The sequence below is a fragment of the Pyrus communis genome, chromosome 5 (assembly GCF_041283825.1).
Source record: "Pyrus communis isolate YQ-2024b chromosome 5, ASM4128382v1, whole genome shotgun sequence".
Classification (NCBI taxonomy): domain Eukaryota; kingdom Viridiplantae; phylum Streptophyta; class Magnoliopsida; order Rosales; family Rosaceae; genus Pyrus; species Pyrus communis.
This window is the reverse complement of record NC_142569.1, coordinates 16,749,635-16,764,861: the sequence shown is the minus strand read 5'-3', so window position 1 is coordinate 16,764,861 and position 15,227 is coordinate 16,749,635. Positions and strand designations below refer to the sequence as shown.

The 15,227-nt window shown below is 38.4% G+C and overlaps 1 protein-coding gene across 1 annotated transcript; it reads right to left on the bottom strand.

Annotated features, from left to right (window-relative positions):
• Positions 1 to 6,839: 6,839 nt before the first annotated feature.
• LOC137725919 (protein NUCLEAR FUSION DEFECTIVE 4) lies at positions 6,840 to 13,090 on the bottom strand. Its single transcript, XM_088694623.1, has 4 exons — positions 12,992 to 13,090; positions 12,585 to 12,905; positions 10,643 to 11,496; positions 6,840 to 10,201 (listed from the first exon to the last, which is right to left on the bottom strand). The coding sequence occupies exons 2-4, from the start codon at positions 12,891 to 12,893 to the stop codon at positions 9,838 to 9,840; spliced, it is 1,527 nt and encodes a 508-aa protein (XP_088550749.1). The 5' UTR covers positions 12,894 to 12,905; positions 12,992 to 13,090; the 3' UTR covers positions 6,840 to 9,837.
• Between the last annotated feature and the right edge of the window lie 2,137 nt (positions 13,091 to 15,227).

Sequence of the window (15,227 nt, the reverse complement as noted above, 5' to 3'; positions counted from 1 at the left end):
ACGTCACATATAAAATATAAACTCATCACCCAATACCAATATGAATGAGTAACATCATCTGATATTACGGGTCACACCCAAAGTCGTTTCTGTGTTTAGTCTACTTAACTTCATGTTTAAACTATTTAAGAACTTAACTATTGAGGGGATTAGACTTGGCTCCCAACTGCGTACGGAGGACTCGTGATATTTTTTTGGGGTCTTTGTAAGTACTGGATTGGAATTAGCAGTACGTAGCAACTAGGTTGTATATCATAAAAAGTAAAGCTTTATGTCATTGTTACAATTTAGCAGTACGTAGCAACTAGGTTGTATATCATAAGGTAATTGTGTCACAATTAGTGACCTCTTTTTACTAGCAGCTTGGCCTATTTGAAAAATACAAACCAAGGGTTTGACTAATTATTTGTGCCAATTAAGAATAGAATGACTTGTGTGAGAAAATGTACAACAAATCCAAAATGGTTACATAGAATGACTTTAATTAGATTAGGAGAGATTCTCTTCCGTAAATAAGTTTTAGTTTTAGTGATATTATTGTTCAATAACATTTGTTATATGTCTAAAAGTGCATTACCGTTTAATGAATAATTGTCAAGTAATGAAATTGGGACATGAAAGAATTAATTTCTCGTTGAGAGGGGGATTCAAAATCTTAGGGTCTGTTTGGTAGGCTGAATGGGCTTAGATAATAGGAATAAAATTGGATTGGTTAGGCTTTTAATTAGGGATGGCAATGGTTTGGTTTGGAGATGAAAATGTTATATACATCCCTATAACTATGAAAATTAATTAAATCCATAACCGTGAATTAACCGCCAACGATTATCCATAACCATACTCACCGTGTAACGGATTCCCCAATGGTTAACGGTTATAACTATCTTCGTCAGTACAAAAAAAATATTCGTTCAATTGAGGCATTATAATATGATACATACTAATTTCATCATTATAATAATAGATACATTGATGATATTGGCTTATGTTTGATCTCTCCCATAAGCACCTTGGATTCTTATTGGTTTTGATTCAAAACTTCTTAATTTTCTCACAAAATGCAATTTTTCTAATTCTCAAGTTAATGGGTTCGGTGAATATACATATACATATATATACATATATATATATATATATGTGTGTGTGTGTGTGTGTGTGTGTGTGTGTGTGTGTGTGTGTATATATATTACAGTACTATATTTATTATATATAATATCTATTATTAGGGTCAGTTTCGTGAGCGGATACAGATCAGGACCCCTATAACCATATTCGAATAATATTTCAATTTTTCCCATATCCGAAATATAACCAAATTTTCATTCTTAAATCTGTTTCATTCAGACAGTTATCCACGATTATCGAGTTTAACTGTTTGGATTGTCATCCATACTTTTAATATTAATCTATTATTTGGTGAAACACTAGGGGATTTAGTCAATGTCACATCCCGGCCCGGGACGAACCACTTCCCGGGCCAGCTCCACCACCGTAGCACGATATTGTCCGCTTTGGGCTTACCATTCCCTCACGGTTTTGTTTTTGGGAACTCACGAGCAACTTCCCAGTGGGTCACCCATCATGGGATTGCTCTAGCCCCCTTCTCGCTTAACTTCGGAGTTCCTACGGAACCCGAAGCCAGTGAGCTCCCAAAAGGCCTCGTGCTAGGTAGAGATGTGAATATACATTTAAGGATCACTCCCCTGGGCGATGTGGGATGTCACAATCCACCCCCCCTTAGGGGCCCGACGTCCTCGTCGACACATTTCCGGCCATGGATTGGCTATGATACCAATCTGTCACATCCCGGCCCGGGGCGGACCACTTCCCGGGCCCGCTCCACCACCGTAGCACGATATTGTCCGCTTTGGGCTTACCATTCCCTCACGGTTTTGTTTTTGGGAACTCACGAGCAACTTCCCAGTGGGTCACCCATCATGGGATTGCTCTAGCCCCCTTCTCGCTTAACTTCGGAGTTCCTACGGAACCCGAAGCCAGTGAGCTCCCAAAAGGTTTCGTGCTAGGTAGAGATGTGAATATACATTTAAGGATCACTCCCCTGGGCGATGTGGGATGTCACACTCAAACTAAGAATTTAAAGGATTTTAAAAATGATAGATTTTATAGGATTTAAGAGGATTAAAGACTCCTACAAAATTCATATGAATTTTAAAGAATTTGAATGGATTGTGGTGGAAGGATTAATTTGAAATCTTAGGGGGTGGGGTTTGATTCTTTTTAGTCTTGGTTATGGCTCTCAAATCTCACAAAATCCACAACTTATTGAAATCCTCCAACATCTTAATTTTTTTAATACACTTAGATTTGAATGAATTTTAAAATCCTTTAAAATCTTTTAATTGACTACATCTAAATTTGAATATAATCTAAAATTCTTTAAAATCTTTTAATTGACTACACTAAAATTTTAAAGTCTTTTAAAATTATCTCAAATCCAAGTTTGACTAGACTAGACGTTCTCCGACTCCCTCTCTCACTCCACCCTCTCTCTCGTCCTCCATCTCTCCCAATTTCTGTCTTTCCGATCCAACCAAACAAATAGAAAAAATCAAAAACCCAACAACCATCGCTCAGCCATTAAAATCCCACCATCTCCCAATTTTTGTCTTTCCAATCCAACCAAAACAAATAGAAAAAATAAAAAACCCAACAACCATCACTCCGCCATTAAAATTCCACCGTCTCCCAATCTCTGTCTTTCCAATCCAACCAAAACTCACAGAAAAAATAAAAAACCCAACAACCATCAATCCACCATTAAAATTCTACCATCACTCCGCCATTAAAATTCCACCATAAAAACAAACCCAAAACCAAAAAACATCACTCCGCCATTATAATTCCACCATGAAATTGCAAGCTCCTCCTCACCATCTCGTCGTCTCCATTGTTCTTTCCCTCCACCTCACTCCTTTCCACGCTTTTCAATTTCAAACGCTCACTACAATTCACAGAAGAAATCTCCACCAGCCCATGTTTCCAGACAGCTCACGACGGAAGACGATGCGGCGTTGAACCCGAATTCGATCTGCAGTCGCTGCTGCAAGTGAACCAGCAGTCAATCTCTGTACCCTCTGAACTGAATTGCACCAGAATATCGTCGGTCACTGCTCAGGACCCGCACACGACTCTGCTTGCAATGGCCCATCCAGAACGCCGCTTGCGAAAAGAGAGAGAGGAGGCCTGGAGAGAGAGTTGATAATGATGACACAGGGAGGAGAGGAAGATCGAGCGCCGTTGCCTTGAAATGGGATTTGTAACCGTGTTAGGATTTGTTGCCACTCTATTGTAGACTCACCAACACATCCTGTCCAAATTCTATTATGACACAACAAACAACTTAGCAGAGCAAGTCTATTTAGGTTTGATACAAATTTAAATCAAATTATTGTTAGTTCATTATAAAATTAAATTTATCATTATTCTCCTTAATATAGATAATATCGTATGTTCAGGAAAAAAAAAAAAAAAAATCACAGCTTATCTCAACCGGCTCATCAAAAAGCCCTTTTAAGGGATTAGAGTTCCATACATCGCAGGATGCTTTGGCTGCATGTCTTGTGATATGTACGTTTCTATGTGTTTATGCAGAAAGCCTTCACGGGTTGACCAATGATGGCTTTGACCTGTCACTCGTGCACGGTATGTAAGAGAAAACCATAGGTATAGATCTACATGCTGTATTGTATTGTATTGTTTTTCTACGTTGCATTTTAAGTGGCTCAAAACTCTTTTTGGGTTTTTTGAAACACATACAATTGTTAGTTTCCAAATGTATGTCACAACAAATGCAATTAAAAGATGACACGGGTTAATATTTAACAATTGGGTTTAGATGTAATTTGGCCGAATGTTGACCACAAGGAGTGGATCCTGTGATGGTTGGTTAAGCAACATAATAAGTCAATCATAATTTGGTATAGAACTCGATATTAATTAGAGTTGAAACTAAGACTAGCATTAGTCGTAAGTCACCGTCTACTTTAACTAATTTAAATTGAGGTGAAAGCTTTTCCAACTGAACTAAAACTTAAAAACAAAAATGTTTAGTACGTATTTAAGATGAAAATAGCATTTTTCATTTGGTATTTAATTTAGAGAAAATTGGAGTATTGATTTTTAAACTTTGTTTCAATTAGAGCTTTGGCTCATGGATTAAATTTTTTGAAGAGTATTGGTTCCTAACCCTATCGAAATGTGGTGCAATGGTCTTTTTAGGCAGCTCCATAATAATTATATCCTTGTTTTCCCTTAAAACCTTTTATTTCGAGCAAAAGTTGTAAAAAAATAACTCGGAAGGATCATTACTTCAAATTGTGACAAGATCATGAATCAATACTAACATATTTTAATGTTAGATAGAGGCCAAAAAAGAAACAAAGAATGGTTGGTAAATACGTAAAGCCAACCTATTGGTGGGAAAGTAATCCGATTATCAAAAAAATTACAGACTAAATCCAACAAGAACTAATCAATACAAATTTCGCAGCCCAAGGAAGCCCATCAAACATAATGCAGGCCTCAAAAATTCACAAATCCAACTTAATTCAAATTCTAAATGGAGGATATCACTGGGCTAAAATTAAGCCCATCAATCCTCACCTCCCAATTCCAACGTTTTCTAAAACTAATGGGAAGGAAATTCAAACTTAAAATAAACTCGAGTAGAGTAAGAGCTAATTGGTGCCCAAGTGCTACATTTGTTTACCCATTAACCACTCTCCTTGTTTTCTTGCCAGCTTGAATCCTCGTGTAAAGATTCTTGGTTCTAATGGACAGCAAAATGTCCAATCCAAACCCAATAACACAGGCAATATTGAAGTTGGTGGGTTGTTAGTAGGGTTTGTCTGGTTGTCATCTTACTTTCGGCTAGGGCTTATTTAAATATCATGTAAAGCTAGTATTAGTTTAAGTTAGAGATAGTGGAGGACTCATGCTTCCTGAGCTGCCATGTCTTCACTTATGCTCCTCATCATTTCTCCACTGGAGCACACATGCTTGCTGAGCTGCACATGCTTGTGAGCTGCCATTTCTGTCCGCACCATTCCTCCACTTTCTTTTCTTTTGTATTCCTCTCCTACTTATAGTTGATCTTGTAAACTATTTCAGACATGATATATACATAAAATTGTCTTCATGGTATCAGAGCAGTGATTCCTCTTGGACCTGCTTCTGTGTTCTTCCGAAAAAAAAAACACCCACCAAATCCAAACCAGTTGAGCCATTATGGCCATACCAGCAGAAAAAATTTCAAAAAACGAAACCATGGATACCAATCCAATTCAACGTTTGAGCTCTGTGCTTCTAAACGAATTCAACTACCTGCCTTGGTCACGAGCTATTTCTCTCGCTCTTGGAGGACGTGGAAAGCTTCCATTCATTCAAAAGGATGACATCATCCCCGAAACAACTGCACCGGATTATTCAGCATGGGTATCCCAAGATCAACTCATCATGTCTTGGCTGTTAAACTCTATGGAACCAAAGATGGCTGAGATTTTCAGCTACTCAGTATCATCTCACCAACTTTGGAATTCCGTACGAGACATGTATGGAGATCTAAACAATGCTGCACGAGTCTTTCAGCTGAAGAAAGATCTTACGGAATTACAACAGGGAAATCTCTCTTTTGTTCAACATCTTGGCAACTTGAAGGCCAAATGGAATGAATTGGATCTCTACAGACCTCATACCACGGACACAACCATTCTTTTAAAGCGTGCTGAAGACGACAAAGTGTTCCAGTTGCTTGCCAGCATTGGACCAGATTATGAAGACCTCAGAAGCCATCTCTTAATGACACCTGAACTTCCCACTTTACAGATGGCCTGCAACGTTATTCAACGTGAAGAAGTAAGAAAGAAGGCCATGAACGCAGACATGGTTGTTGGAGAATCAAATTTTAGGCCATCAGAAGCAAGAGCCTTCAACTTCTCCAGACCATACAAGGGAAAACGACCAGACTTAAAGTGTTCTCACTGTGTGAAGATAGGTCGTACAGGTATTGGACACATAAAAGAGAAGTGCTGGATTCTTTATCCAGAACTTAAACCTAAGTTCAATGACGATGGAAGAGCACCAAGAAACCAAATGAAGCCTGCCTACACTCCTAAGGGAAATCTTATTTGCGACAATGTCTCCAATAATGTGATAAACTCTTCCTCCAGTCCCATTGCTCTCATAAATGAATTTGCTAACTTCTTGCAACAGAAACAAGGAGCAACAAATCATGAAACTCCTTCAGCCATGCTCGGCAAGTTTGCTGGCTTCCTCGAACAATCAAACTCAGTGTCACAAAATGACATGCCAGGTATTATTGCAACTATCTCCACTGCTTTGGAACTTAGTAGAAGTTGTGATTTTTGGATAGTTGACTCAGGAGCTACAGATCACATGACTAACGATGCATCTTTACTAAATGATTTTCAAAACTTCTCCACTCCTTCTTTTGTCTCCGTAGCTAATGGCACCAAAGTTCGTATAGTAGGCAGAGGGAAACTCAAAATTTTCTCGAGTCAAAAGGAATCTCCTGTCATGCATGTCCCTTCTTTTCCTTTCAAACTATTGTCAGTAGGAAAAATAACACATTTGCTAAATTGTCATGCAATTTTTTCAACTCACTATGTGATTTTCCAGGACCAAGTTTCGAAGGAAACGATTGGTAAAGGGTTCTTCCTCAATGGACTGTACTATGTCAAAATCTCTTCAAGTTTCCAAAAAGGTTTCTACGTAAACTCAAGCACTGTAAACAAGGAGCAGCTGTGGCACATGAGATTAGCTCATCCTTCTTCACATGTTATGTCTTTTCTTTTTCCTAGTTTCTGTAAAGTGATTCCAGATTGTGAAGTTTGTCAAAAATCTAAGTTCACCAGGTTACCCTTTCCCCACTCTCTCTCTAGAGCTACCAAAGCTTTTGAAATAATCCATTCTGACATTTGGGGACCTGCCACCTTAGAGTCCTTTGATGGTTACAGATTTTACATTTCGTTCATTGATGATTTCTCTAGAACTACTTTTGTGTATTTACTTAAATTCAAGCATGAAGCTTTCCAGTGTTTCAAAAATTTTCATAAATTAATTCAAAATCATTTTAACTCTAAAATTGGCATCTTAAGGTCTGATAATGGGTCTGAGTACACTTCCAAAAACATGACAACTTACTTAAGTGAGCATGGAATTTTGCAACAAACAAGTTGCGTAGGAACGCCACAACAAAATGGCATTTCAGAAAGAAAGAACCGAGACTTGCTTGAAAAAACACGATCACTAATGTTACAAGCAAAAGTTCCAAAGAAATTCTGGTCTCAAGCTATACAAACCGCTGCATACATCATCAATCGCCTTCCTAGCAGAATCTTGAAGTTCAAATCCCCTTACCAAATTCTCAAGGGGAGAGAAATTGACATAAGTCATCTCCGTGTGTTTGGATGTGTATGCTATGTGCACATTCAAACTAATCACCGAGATAAACTTGATCCAAGGGCTATCAAATGTGCATTTGTAGGTTACTCAACTTCCCAAAAGGGATACAAATGCTACGACTCTAAGACCAGAAAGGTATGTGTATCCAGGGATGTGCGTTTTGATGAAACTCACTCTTTCTTTCAAATGCATGATGATGAACCTCAGGGGGAGCTCTCACATGAAGTGTTCCCTACCCCTCTCTTTCTTGATGATACAAGGCTGTCAACACCGCAAAATGAAGCTGTTGAGATAGAGCCAGCTCCTGAAATTATGGAAGAAGTCAATGAAGAAGTCATTCTCGAAAGGAGAGAGCCTCAACTTGAACAATCTCCTCCTCCACGAAGGAATCCTTCTCGAAACAGACAACCTCCAGCCAGGCTTGATGATTTTGAAATCTACACGCCTAGACATCCTAGTGGACAAATGGTTTTTCATAGCAAGAGCTCTCCATCTCATGCTGTCTTTGTAACCAAGTTATCCCACAATTCTGAGCCTCGATCCTTCGAAGAGGCACACCAATCTCCTGTATGGAGGCAAGCCATGCTTGAAGAACTGAAGGCACTTGATGAAAATCAAACTTGGAGCATTGTTTCTCTGCCAAAAGGTCAACGTGTGGTTGGGGCAAGATGGATTTATAAGACAAAATTTCACTCAGATGGAAAAATAGAGCGGCACAAGGCAAGGTTAGTTGCAAGGGGCTTCACACAAACCTTCGGAGTAGATTACAAAGAAACCTTTGCTCCTGTGGCAAAGATGAACACGGTTAGAGTACTTCTTTCGGTGGCCATCAATTCAAACTGGTCTCTACATCAAATGGATGTAAAAAATGCCTTCCTACATGGAGAGTTAGAAGAAGAGGTATACATGCGACTACCACCTGGTCATGAACGAGAGAAGGAACAAGGAATAGCCTGCAAGCTTCACAAGGCTATTTACGGTCTCAAGCAATCTCCCAGGGCTTGGTACTCAAAACTTAGTTCTGTCCTTATGTCATCTGGCTTTAAAAGAAGCAATGCAGATTCTTCAATGTTCACTAGGATTGGTACGCATGGAAGATTGGTGGTACTTGTTTATGTTGATGATCTTATTGTCACGGGAGACAATCCAGAAGAAATAGCTGCTCTCAAAGCCACATTACATTCAACATTCAAAATCAAAGATCTTGGCAGACTTCGCTACTTTCTTGGAATCGAAATGGATCAATCTCCCACTGGTTTGTTTCTAACTCAACAAAAGTACGTTCTAGATCTTCTAGAAGAAGCAAATATGGTGCATTGCAAGCCTGCCAAAACACCACTACCAACAAATTTCAAGGATGAAACCTCAGGCATCCAACTTGAAAATGCATCGGAGTATCAAAGGTTGGTAGGAAAACTTATCTATTTGACTATAACCCGACCTGACATTGCTTATGCTGTTAGCTTTGTAAGCCAGTTCATGCATTCTCCCTCATCTCATCATTTACAACTAGTTAAAAGGATCCTTCGATACTTGAAAAGCTCAATATCTACTGGGATTTTCATGCAAAACAACGGACACTTCACCATTGAAGGATACACAGACTCTGATTGGGCAGGCAATGTCCTTGATCGCAAATCCACAACTGGTTACTGCACTCTTGTTGGTGGTAACCTAGTTACGTGGAAGAGCAAAAAGCAATCTGTTGTAGCTCGGTCAAGCGCAGAAGCTGAGTACCGTGCAATGGCATCGACTGCATGCGAATTAATTTGGCTAAAAAGGTTGCTACATGATCTTGAAATCATCTCCTCCAAACCAATTCTTCTTCATTGTGACAATCAAGCAGCAATGCATATTGCTGCCAACCCCGTTTTCCATGAACGCACAAAGCACATTGAGGTTGACTGTCATTTCGTTCGCAACCAAGTTCAGTCCAAGCTATTACAAACTGTATTTGTTCGTTCCAGTGATCAACTTGCCGATGTGTTCACCAAGCTTCTGCCTTCTACACAACTTGATCGTCTTCTCTTCAAGCTGGGATCCAGAAGAACTCTCGATCCAGCTTGAGGGGGAGTATTGAAGTTGGTGGGTTGTTAGTAGGGTTTGTCTGGTTGTCATCTTACTTTCGGCTAGGGCTTATTTAAATATCATGTAAAGCTAGTATTAGTTTAAGTTAGAGATAGTGGAGGACTCATGCTTCCTGAGCTGCCATGTCTTCACTTATGCTCCTCATCATTTCTCCACTGGAGCACACATGCTTGCTGAGCTGCACATGCTTGTGAGCTGCCATTTCTGTCCGCACCATTCCTCCACTTTCTTTTCTTTTGTATTCCTCTCCTACTTATAGTTGATCTTGTAAACTATTTCAGACATGATATATACATAAAATTGTCTTCAGGCAATGGCCATGATGACGAACACGAGCCTGTAACAATGTGCGCCGATGCAGGTGTTGCCACCTCCTTCCGTGGTGGTAGCCTCCATGTCGTACAATAGTCCGGCAAGCAAGCCGGAGAAGAGGAAGGAGCCAAGTGGAAGGTTGAGGATTAGAATGTTGTAAATAATTCCATAGTACTTGAGACCAAATAGTTCAGATGCGGCGGGGACTGTGACGGCAAGACGAATTCCATAGCAAATGCCAACCACGATCGAACCGATGTATAGTGAACCGGGCATGGCAATGGCCATGAGGATGTAGCCAACAGCCATTAGAATCTGAGAAGCAGCATTCCATAGAGGTCTTGGTATTGCAGCTTTCCTGACATTACAAATTTGGGACCAGAAGTGTTAAATGTTGGTTGATTTTCTTAGGCCACATTAGTATGCCGCCGAAAGTTAGTTGGCAAAAATCTTCGGACAATGAAGGCTTGTGGATTTTCCAAGCATAGATATTATACAATGAAGGCCGTCGGCTATCCTCTCAATTGTCATGTTCTAATTAATTCCTAGTTTGAAAATTTTATTGGAAAAATCCGAATCTTCCTATACTTCTTCAGAATTATACCCCAAAAGATACTACATATAATTTCTAACAAACACTTCTGAAAAAGGATAATTCTGGTTTTACTTGACATTTTCAAAAATAATTTTTAAAAAAATAAGGAAAAAAAGCATAGCAAAACAAATATGAATAATAGTTAGTTTAATTCTCCTGATGAAGTATACGTAAAGAGGAAGAGTGGGTGTTGAGTAAACCAACCTGATGAAGTACTCCGAAATCATACCCGAACCGATCCGCCCGAAGAAACCCCAAATGCTCGTCAGCGAAACGAAGATCGACACGTCCACGTATCCGAAAGCCAATCCAATCTGCCCCATATTGTTCATAACCGCCAGACCCGTCCCCACCCCGCATAAAAACGACACGAACAAAATCCAGAAATCCAACGTCACGATCGCATCGAAGATGGTGTGGTCCTCCCCGAGCACCGGCCTCCTCTTTGCCTCCACCACCTCCACCACCGCAGCAGCCACCTCTGGCTTGTGCTGTGTGTCGTCTGCCGCCGTCTGCCTCAAAAGTGGCTCGTCAGATCGGGTGTTCGGATCTGGACCTGACTCTGACGCGACCAGGTCCGGCTTCGAGGCCCACGCAGTGCAAAACTCGTACGCAGGAATTGCGAGCGGCGACGCCAGGAGGATTAACAGAATGACGGAGAAGATTAGGGACAAGAGGTTCGAAGGGTTTGGGATGAAGTCGTAGGCGAGGAGGTAGAGTGCGACGCAGACGGCGACGGCATTGATGACCCAGAAGTATCTGGAGTCGCGGTTGTCTTGGGAGGAGGAGGAAGAAGGGGGGACCTCGCGGAGGAAGAGCATGGCGGTTACGCACACGGCGAAGGGGGTTACGGTGAGCATGAGGAGGAAGCTAGCGGGGTCGTTGTTGAAGAGAGCGGCGCAGAGTTCGGTGAAGTTGGCGGTGCTGAGACCCACGTAGCCCTTCAGAATCCCCGAAACGGGTCCCCGGTTTCGCGGGAAGTTTCGGATGCATGTGACGAGAATCGCCGTGTTCATCCACGTCGTGCTGTTGCCGCCCATGCAGAGAAATATACACGTCTGAGAGAAAAATTAAACTAAATTGTTAGTTTGATTGCACTCTTTAGTGTTCCACGAAAGTGCCGACTGATTTTTTTATAGGAGACTTTGTTAGTTTGATTGCACTCTTTAGTGTTCCACGAAAGTGCCGACTGATTTTTTGATGGGAGACTTTAAATGCAGTCCTTAGTTATGAATTTTCTTTGATTGAAATCTTGTTTGTTTTTAATTTTTTATTAATGTCCTTGAAATTAATGTGATAATTTATTTTTATGTACGTTATTATATTTTTTAAATTAAAAATTAGAAAAATTAGTTGTTTATATAAATGAGATTTTAAATAATAAAAAAACCATAATTTGTGGGATTAAAAATATTAAAATACAAATATACTATTGTGTGTATATATATAAACATTGGTACATTCCAAAAAATTAATTGTATCAAAACATGGGTACATTCTTCAAAATCACAAAAAAGAAAAGAAAAGAAAAGATATTAGGCTTAATAACATTAGTAAATTTTTTCGATTAAACTTGACATGGATACATTTTAAAATCAAAGAAAAAAAGAATGTACCCATATAAGTTTAAAAATAGATTAGAAAAAAATTGAATAGATTTTATATAAAAAAATTGTATATTTTACATATAACAAATTGGTATATTTAAGAATGAGTACATTTTAAGATTAAAAACTTTTACATGAATGGGTACATATAATTAGCATGGGTACATTTAGCAAAATAAAAAGTACAAATAAAAAAAATATATGGGTGCAAATACAAATAAACTTTCAAAATATATGGGCACAAAAAGAAATTAATATATGGGTACAAATTAAAACTAAAAAGAAAATTGGTACAAATTAAAAATGGGTACAAACTAAAACTAAAAATATATGATAACAAATTTAGTCATAAATATAAATATACTAATTGTAATATTTTTAACATTAAATGAATATATTTAGAAATAAAAAAATATTTTATTGTTGAAATAATTAATGATGTTATTAATACCACCTTGATCAAAAATTAAAAATGAATAGGATTTTAATTAAGTAGTAAAAGGAATGATGATAACCTAATTTCTCTTTTTTTTATTTACCTGCCAGTAGGAGAGGGGCTTGATTCTTTCGCTGACGACGAGCCACTGGGCGCCGTAGCCGACGAGACCCTCGACGGAGCCGATGAGGAGGATGACCCAGGTCGGCAGTTTATCGGAAGCCAGCCTGGCGAGGAGACCGAAGGCTTTGCCGACGTCTTTGGCGACGGAGAGGTTGTTGAGTTCAAGCTGGGTGAGGCCCATGAGGGTTTTGAGGGCGGCGGAGTAGTTGGAGAAAGTGTAGTTGTTGCCGGAAATAGCTTGGACCCAGACGGCGGTGACGAATCCCAGCCATTTGGTGGCAAATCCCATTTCTGTGTCAGTCTGAAAAAATCGCAGGGAAACTGGTGAGAGTTTGGTTGAATAAAGAAGAAGAAAAGTTTACATGCGGTGGGCGCTGTTGAATTTACAGCGGCAAGTGGCTGGTTGGTGCTTTTGGCGTCGTCTTCCCAGCCCCGCTTCCTGTTCTCCCAATGTCTTTTTAGTGAATACTCTTTTACTACTATACTTATATAGGAGAAATTAGGTTCACATTCTTCCTTTTGCTACTCCTTTGATTAAAACATTATTCATTTTCATTTTTTGATCAAGGTCCTTGATATTAATAGGATCATTAATTATTTCAACAATTAAATGATTTTTATTTCAAAATATATTCATTTAATGTTAAAAATGTTACAATTAGTATATTTATATTTATAGTTAAATTTTTTATCATATATTTTTAGTTTTAGTTTGTACCCATTTTTAATTTGCACCCCTTTTTTAATTTGTACCAATTTTCTTTTCAGTTTTAATTTGTACCCATATATTAATTTTTTTTTGTGCCCATATTTTATAAAGTTTTATTTATATTTGTACCCATATTTTTTTATTTATTTGTACCCATTTTTAATTTTGCTAAATGTACCCATGCTAATTATATGTACCATTCATGTAATTTTTTCCAAAATTTTAATCTTAAAATGTACTCATTCTTAAATATACCAATTAGTACATCGTAATGATATAGTATAAAATTTGAGAGAAGAAGAAGAAAAGTAAACTCAACTAATAATGGGAGAAGATTCAACTTGTGTTTGAATCACTCTCAAAACCTAACATCTAATGAGTAATGCTACGGAGATTAAATTTGCGAACTAAATGATTTGTCACAAATAAGAAATGAGCACGTTTATTAACGTTTAAGTAATAATCCAATCATCAACTTCCATATTATTTAGTTTACAAAATTTAGTTTACAAATTTAATTTTCTTATCATTACTCAACTTCCAATTACATAGTACTCACTAACACATATAAGTAGGAAGAGGAAGACTTATGAGAGGCCTACCTAAGAAACAATCCAGAAGGAAATTCTCTCCACATGGCTTGTATCATTTGGACGGGAGGTCATGGTGATGATCTATAAGTTGTTTCACGTGTCTATTACACGCTTGAGTTTCGAATTTTTCTTTTCTTTTTTATAAAACTTTATCCAAGTTAAGATTAATCGAATATGGTGAGTGAGTTTGAATTGTTTTGAATCATGCAAGACAATATCCCATAATATCCTTGACGATGATTACTAATATTTGAAAGGAATCTTTCAAAACGAAACCCGGATTGTACCAAGTATTCCAATTTGTAATTTTCTCCATAATGAAAAATGGTCATTGCTCGTAGTTTCCTTGCGGGGTAGTAGTGCAAAAGCAAACAAGGAAAATCGAAATCGAATAATGAAGTATTGGAAAAGTATCCGATGTAACGCATAGTATTCGCCGGCATGCAAAATCCAAATTCCAAGACAAACTTTTTTTCTGGGAAATAAACGAAATGAATTTTATTTTGTACATGTACATGCACGTAGTTACGATCACGAAAGGAAAATGTATAGTGATTTCGTCGCGTGATGTACCAACAAGCGAGTTGGGTTGCCATTTGCCCAGCCTCCACGTCACGTCACGTGACGTACGAGGAGAAGATTCTTTAGCTAGGGTTTCATCGAGTCAAACATCATCAATTTCCAACCTTCTCGTACATGGAACATTGGAGAACAAAGTTCTTAATTAATTGAGTTACAAATTGGTTAAACATGCGCGTAATGAGAGGCGAAAAAACCATACCTTTTATGCAGATGTTTCTCCATGCATTGGAGCTGTATTTTCATCATGTTTTCTTTCTTGTAATTCGACGTTAAAAGTTGCTATACCATCAAAGCGCTCATTCTCTTCACTTTTTTGCCTTTCAATTCTTGTTTTCTTTCCTGTAATTCGACGTTAAAAGTTGTTAGACCATCAAACCGCTCATCCTCTTCGCCTTTTTGCCTTTCAATTCTTCTACTCCCCAGCAAAGGGTCGGAGTCATCTTCCTCCGTGGCTTTCATATATATCTTTTGTCACACCCAAACTCGCAGCTTCTGTTATGGGACGGCTTTATTTTTTAGTAGAAAATCGATCAAGTAACGAGGTGGCGGCTTTCGGGTATTTTCATGTTTCAAATCACCAAATTTTCTTTTGATGATTAAACCAGTTTGTTCACAATGCTCATCAAGTGATGCGTTTTACTAGTAATTGGGTCACCCATATGATTTGTGAAACAATAATACTATTCTTACCATCTTATTATACCACATTTAGTATACCACGTGAAGTGGAAGCTTAGGT